At 42.7% G+C, this 9,412-nt stretch overlaps 1 protein-coding gene across 1 annotated transcript in view; it reads right to left on the reverse strand.

Moving 5' to 3' along the window:
* wdr74 (WD repeat domain 74) overlaps window positions 1-5,973 on the reverse strand; it is a 28,777-nt gene extending 22,804 nt beyond the window's left edge. The window contains exons 1-3 of the mRNA XM_017686760.1: window positions 5,798-5,973; window positions 5,518-5,624; window positions 4,234-4,358 (exon numbers count right to left, since the gene is read on the reverse strand). Of these exons, the coding sequence (XP_017542249.1) occupies window positions 4,234-4,358; window positions 5,518-5,624; window positions 5,798-5,858 (293 nt within the window). The 5' untranslated portion in view covers window positions 5,859-5,973. The remainder of the gene's footprint in view (window positions 1-4,233; window positions 4,359-5,517; window positions 5,625-5,797) is intronic.
* Window positions 5,974-9,412: the final 3,439 nt, after the last annotated feature.

A 9,412-nucleotide genomic window follows, 5' to 3' on the forward strand; every position in this document is an offset into this window, starting at 1 on the left:
AGTGAGTGAGGGTGTGTATGAGTGAGTGAGGGTGTGTATGAGTGAGTGAGGGTGTGTATGAGTGAGTGAGTGAGGGTGTGTATGAGTGAGTGAGTGAGGGTGTGTATGAGTGTGTGTGTGTGTGTGTGAGTGTGTGTGTGTATGAGTGAGCGAGTGTGTGTGTGTGTGTGTATGAGTGAGCGAGTGAGTGAGTGTGTGTATGAGTGAGTGAGTGTGTGTATGAGTGAGTGAGTGAGTGAGTGTGTGTATGAGTTAGTGAGTGTGTGTATGAGTGAGTGAGTGGGTGTATAAGTGAGTGAATGAGTGAGTGTGTGTGTATGAGTGAGTGAGTGAGTGTGTGTGTATGAGTGAGTGAGTGAGTGTGTGTATGAGTGAGTGAGTGGGTGTATAAGTGAGTGAATGTGTGTGTATGAGTGAGTGAGTGAGTGTGTGTATGAGTGAGTGAGTGTGTGTGTATGAGTGAGTGAGTGAGTGTGTGTGAGTGAGTGAGTGTGTGTATGAGTGAGTGAGTGAGTGAGGGTGTGTATGAGTGAGTGAGTGAGTGAGGGTGTGTATGAGTGAGTGAGTGAGTGAGGGTGTGTATGAGTGAGTGAGTGAGTGTGTGTATGAGTGAGTGAGGGCGTGTATGAGTGAGTGAGTGAGGGTGTGTATGAGTGAGTGAGTGTGTGTATGAGTTAGTGAGTGTGTGTATGAGTTAGTGAGTGTGTGTATGAGTGAGTGAGTGGGTGTATAAGTGAGTGAATGAGTGAGTGTGTGTGTATGAGTGAGTGAGTGAGTGTGTGTATGAGTGAGTGAGTGTGTGTATGAGTGAGTGAGTGTGTGTATGAGTGAGTGAGTGTGTGTATGAGTGAGTGAGTGAGTGTGTGTATGAGTGAGTGAGTGAGTGTGTGTATGAGTGAGTGAGTGAGTGTGTGTGAATGAGTGAGTGAGTGTGTGTATGAGTGAGTGAGTGAGTGAGGGTGTGTATGAGTGACTGAGTGAGTGAGGGTGTGTATGAGTGAGTGAGTGAGTGAGGGTGTGTATGAGTGAGTGAGTGAGTGAGTGTGTGTATGAGTGAGTGAGTGAGTGTGTGTATGAGTGAGTGAGTGAGTGAGTGAGGGTGTGTATGAGTGAGTGAGTGAGTGAGGGTGTGTATGAGTGAGTGAGGGTGTGTATGAGTGAGTGAGGGTGTGTATGAGTGAGTGAGTGAGGGTGTGTATGAGTGTGTGTGTGTGTGTGTGTGAGTGTTTGTGTGTATGAGTGAGCGAGTGTGTGTGTGTGTGTGTGTATGAGTGAGTGAGTGAGTGAGTGTGTGTATGAGTGAGTGAGTGAGTGAGTGAGTGAGTGTGTGTATGAGTGAGTGAGTGAGTGTGTGTATGAGTTAGTGAGTGTGTGTATGAGTGAGTGAGTGGGTGTATAAGTGAGTGAATGAGTGAGGGTGTGTATGAGTGAGTGAGTGAGTGTGTGTATGAGTGAGTGAGTGAGTGAGGGCGTGTATGAGTGAGTGAGGGTGTGTATGAGTGAGTGAGGGTGTGTATGAGTGAGTGAGGGTGTGTATGAGTGAGTGAGGGTGTGTATGAGTGAGTGAGGGTGTGTATGAGTTAGTGAGTGTGTGTATGAGTGAGTGAGTGGGTGTATAAGTGAGTGAATGAGTGAGTGTGTGTGTATGAGTGAGTGAGTGAGTGTGTGTATGAGTGAGTGAGTGTGTGTATGAGTGAGTGAGTGAGTGTATGAGTGAGTGAGTGAGTGTGTGTATGAGTGAGTGAGTGAGTGTGTGTGAATGAGTGAGTGAGGGTGTGTATGAGTGAGTGAGGGTGTGTATGAGTGAGTGAGTGAGTGAGGGTGTGTATGAGTGAGTGAGTGAGTGAGGGTGTGTATGAGTGAGTGAGTGAGTGAGGGTGTGTATGAGTGAGTGAGTGAGTGAGGGTGTGTATGAGTGAGTGAGTGAGTGAGGGTGTGTATGAGTTAGTGAGTGTGTGTATGAGTGAGTGAGTGGGTGTATAAGTGAGTGAATGAGTGAGTGTGTGTGTATGAGTGAGTGAGTGAGTGTGTGTATGAGTGAGTGAGTGTGTGTGTGTATGAGTGAGTGAGTGAGTGTGTGTATGAGTGAGTGAGTGAGTGTGTGTATGAGTGAGTGAGTGAGTGAGGGTGTGTATGAGTGAGTGAGTGAGTGAGGGTGTGTATGAGTGAGTGAGTGAGTGAGGGTGTGTATGAGTGAGTGAGGGTGTGTATGAGTGAGTGAGTGAGGGTGTGTATGAGTGTGTGTGTGTGTGTGTGAGTGTGTGTGTGTATGAGTGAGCGAGTGTGTGTGTGTGTGTGTATGAGTGAGTGAGTGAGTGAGTGTGTGTATGAGTGAGTGAGTGAGTGAGTGTGTGTATGAGTTAGTGAGTGTGTGTATGAGTGAGTGAGTGGGTGTATAAGTGAGTGAATGAGTGAGTGTGTGTGTATGAGTGAGTGAGTGAGTGTGTGTATGAGTGAGTGAGTGAGTGTGTGTATGAGTGAGTGAGTGAGTGTGTGTATGAGTGAGTGAGTGAGTGTGTGTATGAGTGAGTGAGTGAGTGTGTATGAGTGAGTGAGTGTGTGTATGAGTGAGTGAGTGAGTGTGTGTATGAGTGAGTGAGTGAGTGTGTATATGAGTGAGTGAGTGAGTGTGTATGAGTGAGTGAGTGAGTGTATGAGTGAGTGAGTGAGTGAGTGAGTGTGTGTATGAGTGAGTGAGTGAGTGAGGGTGTGTATGAGTGAGTGAGTGAGTGAGGGTGTGTATGAGTGAGTGAGTGAGTGAGGGTGTGTATGAGTGAGTGAGTGAGTGAGGGTGTGTATGAGTGAGTGAGTGAGTGTGTGTATGAGTGAGTGAGTGAGTGAGGGTGTGTATGAGTGAGTGAGGGTGTGTATGAGTGAGTGAGTGAGTGAGTGTATATGAGTGAGTGAGTGAGTGAGTGTATATGAGTGAGTGAGTGAGTGAGTGTGTGTATGAGTGAGTGAGTGAGTGAGTGTGTGTATATGAGTGAGTGAGTGAGTGAGTGTGTGTATGAGTGAGTGAGTGAGTGTGTGTATGAGTGAGTGTGAGTGAGTGGGTGTATGAGTGAGTGAGTGGGTGGGTGTATGAGTGAGTGAATGTGTGTGTATGAGTGAGTGAGTGAGTGAGTGAGTGTGTGTGTATGAGTGAGTGAGTGAGTGTATGAGTGAGTGAGGGTGTGTATGAGTGTGTGTGTGTGTGTGTGAGTGTGTGTGTGTATGAGTGAGCGAGTGTGTGTGTGTGTGTGTATGAGTGAGCGAGTGTGTGTGTGTGTGTGTGTGTATGAGTGAGTGAGTGAGTGAGTGTGTGTATATGAGTGAGTGAGTGAGTGAGTGTGTGTATATGAGTGAGTGAGTGAGTGTGTGTGTATGAGTGAGTGAGTGAGTGAGTGTGTGTATGAGTGAGTGTGAGTGAGTGGGTGTATGAGTGAGTGAGTGGGTGGGTGTATGAGTGAGTGAATGAGTGAGTGTGTGTGTATGAGTGAGTGAGTGAGTGAGTGAGTGTGTGTGTATGAGTGAGTGAGTGAGTGTATGAGTGAGTGAGTGTGTGTATGAATGAGTGAGTGTGTGTATGAATGAGTGAGTGTGTGTATGAATGAGTGAGTGAGTGTGTGTATGAGTGAGTGAATGAGTGAGTGTGTGTGTATGAGTGAGTGAGTGTGTGTATGAGTGAGTGAGTGTGTGTATGAGTGAGTGAGGGTGTGTATGAGTGAGTGAGGGTGTGTATGAGTGAGTGAGTGTGTGTATATGAGTGAGTGAGTGTGTGTATGAGTGAGTGAGTGTGTGTATGAGTGAGTGAGGGTGTGTATGAGTGAGTGAGGGTGTGTATGAGTGAGTGAGGGTGTGTATGAGTGAGTGAGGGCGTGTATGAGTGAGTGAGTGAGGGCGTGTATGAGTGAGTGAGTGAGGGCGTGTATGAGTGAGTGAGTGAGTGAGTGTGTGTGTGTGTATGAGTGAGTGAGTGAGTGTGTGTGTATGAGTGAGTGAGTGAGTGAGTGAGTGTGTGTATGAGTGAGTGAGTGAGTGTGTGTGTATGAGTGAGTGAGTGTGTGTGTATGAGTGAGTGAGTGTGTATGAGTGAGTGAGTGAGTGTGTGTGTATGAGTGAGTGAGTGAGTGTGTGTGTGTATGAGTGAGTGAGTGTATGAGTGAGTGAGTGAGTGAGTGTGTATGAGTGAGTGAGTGAGTGTGTGTGTGTATGAGTGAGTGAGTGTATGAGTGAGTGAGTGAGTGAGTGTACCTGTCTGTGACGGCGATGCCGGTGAATCTGCCCTGTGAAATATCTCCGCAGACTCGCGTCTCTGTGAAAACACCTTTCTCTGTACTGAACGTCTTCACTGAGCCGTTTACACAGCCCACCAACACCTGACACGCACAGACACACACACAGACACACACACACACAAGCACGCACAGACACACACACACAAGCACGCACACTTAATGACATCACCAAAACACAGTCACCCTGCTCTCTTCATCAGCTACAGCTTCAGTTCTGCTGCAATAAACAAACTGCAGGTATATATAAACGTATACATAAAGCTAATCATCTGCGTTACACTGCAGTCACTGGCCGCTGACTGCCGGTACTTTCAGGCTCTAACTGTCTTTATTATGATCTGTTCAGTTCGGTTTTGTTTTGACCATCACACTCAGAATTTATCACAATAATGACAGTATATCACCACATCGCCCAGCTCTACTCTGATTTCCTGTTTACACCACAGCAAAAAAAGTTATTCCCCCATTTAGTAAATCATAATATTAGAACTGACTTCTTATGTAATAACGACTTGTTATAATCATAGAAATGTTATCATTATTAGGAAACTTAAGTCAAACTTTCTCATTATTTTGAAATATTACGTTATATTTATGAGACAGTAAGTCGACTGATATCAAATCAAATTTATTTGTAGCGCTTTTTATAACGGATATTGTCACAAAGCAGCTTCACGGAATTCCAGTAAAGACAAGAGTTTTAACAAGAAGTGTAAAAAAAAACCCAGGTGGGCAAGCCAGGGGGCAACAGGGGCAAGGAGAACCTCCCTCAGAGCTGAGGAAGAAACCTTGGGAGGAGCCAAGCTCAGCAGAGGGGACCCATCCTCCTCTGGTCAGACTACCTACAGAGTTATTATCCTAGTAATATTAATAGCAGTAATATTGGTATTAGGAATAGCTGGGAGTCCATGAGAACATCAGTGTAGGGCTGATACATTTCTCATGATAACGACTGATAGACATCGTTACCATGAGAAATGAACTCAAAATTCCTAGAATGACTCTTTTCTTTCAAGTGGTGTAAACAGGATCCTACAGCCTTCAGTCAGTTCAGAAAGTCCACCTTACTGTCCACTCCATCAGCTCCACTGACCGTTCAGTTCCACTCTGTAGTTCTACAGTTACAGACTGTAGTCCATCTGTTTCTCTGAGCGGTCAGTGGAGCTGATGGAGTGGACAGTGAGCGCAGAAACAAGGAGGTGGTGTTGATGTTACGGCTGGTCGGTGTGTGTCTCAGTACCTCGCTCTCCTGCCGGTCTCCCCAGGTCAGAGCGCAGATCTCCTGGTCTCTGCTCACTGAGCTCATGTCACAGAAGTTAAAGGCTCGTTTCTTACTCAGACTCACTCCTTTAAACACAAACCACAAGTTGAAACGTCATTAAACAGCTGAAACGTCATTAAAGGCCGCGCGAAGCGGCTGCAAGCCGCAGGGTGAACAGCTGAAGCTCGAACCCCGCGGTGTGAAGCGGCTCTCACGTGTTTAATAACAGTGTTTAATAACACGCTGTAATAAATCTCACCTTTCAGTATTCCTGTCTCTGACCCCAGCCACACTGAGCATGTCTGACTCTTATCAGCCATAATCCGCTTTAATCCGCTTTAATTCCGTTTAATTTCACTTTAATTTTAAACTTTAAAACCTGTTTAACACAAACACACCGCTCAGCTCGGTGCGCGCACACAGCGGTCCGGCTTGGAAACACGGCCACGGAATCTTAGTTCCTACAGTAGAATTTATACACACCAACGCTTATAGCACAAGAGCTCTGGGTCAGAACCGGGCCGGATCCATTTCCACAGACTGTAGACAGATATATAAATGTGCATGCTATCAATCAGGTTGTGCGTCCTGCCTCATAAGCCCCGCTAATGATAATGATAATGATAATGATAACGATGATGATGATGATGATGGTGAAGACTAAGATAAAGATGAAGATGATGGTGATGATGATGAAGAAGATGGTGAAGATTAAGATGATGATGAAGACTAAAATAAAGATGAAGATGATGGTGAAGATGATAATGACAATGATAATGATAATGATAATGATGATGATGATGATGAAGATGAAGAAGATGGTGAAGACTGAGATAAAGATGGTGATGATGATGAAGAAGATGGTGAAGATGAAGAAGATGGTGAAGATAAAGATGAAGATGATGGTGAAGATGATAATGACAATGATAATGATAATGATGATGATGATGATGATGATGAAGATGATAAAGATGGTGAAGATGAAAATGATGATGAAGACTAAGATGAAGATGATGGTGAAGATGATAATGACAATGATAATGATAATGATGATGATGATGATGAAGATGAAGAAGATGGTGAAGACTAAGATAAAGATGGTGATGATGATGAAGAAGATGGTGAAGATGAAGAAGATGGTGAAGATAAAGATGAAGATGATAAAGATGGTGAAGACGAAAATGATGATGAAGACTAAGATAAAGATGAAGATGATGGTGATGATGATGGTGATGGTGATGATGAAGAAGATGGTGAAGATGAAGATGATGGTGAAGACTAAGATAAAGATGAAGATGATGGTGAAGTTGATAATGACAATGATAATGATAATGATGATGATGATGATGAAGATGAAGAAGATGGTGAAGACTAAGATAAAGATGGTTATGATGATGAAGAAGATGGTGAAGATGAAGAAGATGGTGAAGATAAAGATGAAGATGATGGTGAAGATGATAATGACAATGATAATGATAATGATGATGATGATGATGATGAAGATGATAAAGATGGTGAAGATGAAAATGATGATGAAGACTAAGATAAAGATGAAGATGATGGTGATGATGATGGTGATGGTGATGATGATGATGAAGAAGATGGTGAAGATGAAGATGATGGTGAAGACTAAGATAAAGATGAAGATGATGGTGAAGATGATAATGACAATGATAATGATAATGATGATGATGATGAAGATGAAAAAGATGGTGACGATGAAAATGATGATGAAGACTAAGATAAAGATGAAGATGATGGTGAAGATGATAATGACAATGATAATGATAATGATGATGATGATGATGATGAAGATGATAAAGATGGTGAAGATGAAAATGATGATGAAGACTAAGATAAAGATGAAGATGATGGTGATGATGATGGTGATGGTGATGATGAAGAAGATGGTGAAGATGAAGATGATGGTGAAGACTAAGATAAAGATGAAGATGATGGTGAAGATGATAATGACAATGATAATGATAATGATGATGATGATGAAGATGAAAAAGATGGTGACGATGAAAATGATGATGAAGACTAAGATAAAGATGAAGATGATGGTGATGGTGATGGTGAAGATGATAATGATAAAGATAATGATAATGATAATGATGGTGATGGTGACGAAGATGATGATGAAGAGGAGGAGCAGGATGATGAAGAAGATGGTGATGATTATCATGATGAAGATGATGGTGATGAAGATGATGATGGTGATGAAGAAGAAGAAGAAGAAGAAGATGACAATGATAATGATAATGATAATGATGGTAATGAAGATGATAATGGTGATGATGAAGAAGAAGATGATAATGTTAATGATAATGATAATTATGGTGATGATGATGATTATAACGAAGATGATGAAGAGGAGGAGGATGATGAAGAAGAAGGTGGTGATAATGATGATGGTGATGATGATGATGGTGATGAAGATGATGATAGTGATGATTGTGATGATCGTGATGATGATGAGGATGAGGATGATAAATAATAAGAAGATGTTGATGATGATGGTGATAGTCGTGATGATGATGATTATCATGATGAAGATGATGGTGATGAAGATGATGATGGTGATGATGAAGAAGAAGAAGATGATAATGATAATGATGGTGATGGTGATGGTGATGATGATGATGATGATGATGATGATGAAGATGATGAAGAAGAAGAAGATGATGATGATGATTGTGATGAAGATGATGAAAATGATGGTGATGATGATTGTGATAAAGATGATGATGGTGATGATTGTGATGAAGATGATGATGGTGGTGATGATGATGATGATGATGGTCATTATCATCTTGCTTATCTTCCTGAGGTAGCTGTGATGGTCAGGGCAGCTACAGTCCTCTTATAAGATATATGATATGATCTCATACAAAAATCTTATACCTATAAAGGGTTCCTAAGGTCATGGTTAGGGTCTTAGGGTCACCAAAGGTCATAGAAAAAATAACAAGGTGGAGATTTTTCGGCTGGAAGGCATTGACCCTCAGCTAGGCCAGCCTAGGGGCGTCACAGTAAAACACAAGCCTAGTTCAGGTCCAGTTTTGTCTACTTCTGTGACTTGACGCTCAGCTTATGTTGTTCAGTGTAAATTCTGCAAACTATTCAAATGAAAATGAAAACACAGAGTTTAGCATGACATCACACAAACCTCAGCACCTGAAACACCTCCTTCAGTGGTTAGCCGCGCAGCCCTTAGCACGCTAACTAGCAAGTTACCAGTGTAAAGTGACAAACTCACATTAGCAAGATAGTAAAACAGATTGATTAGCTTATTACATTAAAATTGTTAGTAACAAAGAACGTATCTGCTCATTTCTGCTTCCCAGGAACTTGAGGAAACACATTTGAGACAAAAGAGAACCAAAAGAAAACGTTCTAGAAAATTTCAATGAGTCAACACAGAACCCTGGAAACAGAGCTCTAGACACTTCAGTGAGAAAATCATTGAACCCAAACAGAACACAGGAGAACACTAATGAATCTGCAGGTATGAGCCGAATTAAGCTGGTGGGTTTGTCTTAGTTAATTCTATATCACTGTGTTTGTTTACAGACTGAATTAATTACACCTGAAAAAATCAATATGACTAACCCTAACCCTAACCCTGTAATGACTTACTATTGGCTGGCGTTGGCGCTGAGAGGCTCAGGGGGCGTGGCTATGTGAGCACCCACACGTGGAGGCTCATGGTAGGTGTGCATCCTCCCAAAAAAAGGGCCTTGTTTGGTCTGAACCAAAAAGGTACCATGACCTGGACAAAAATTTGGTCCAACCAAAAGAGATGGTTTCAGTCTGGATCAAACTGACCCGTGAAAGGAAAAGTAAGGGGAGTCAAGTGAGATGAGGCGTG

This window comes from Pygocentrus nattereri, chromosome 18 (genome assembly GCF_015220715.1).
Source record: "Pygocentrus nattereri isolate fPygNat1 chromosome 18, fPygNat1.pri, whole genome shotgun sequence".
Classification (NCBI taxonomy): domain Eukaryota; kingdom Metazoa; phylum Chordata; class Actinopteri; order Characiformes; family Serrasalmidae; genus Pygocentrus; species Pygocentrus nattereri.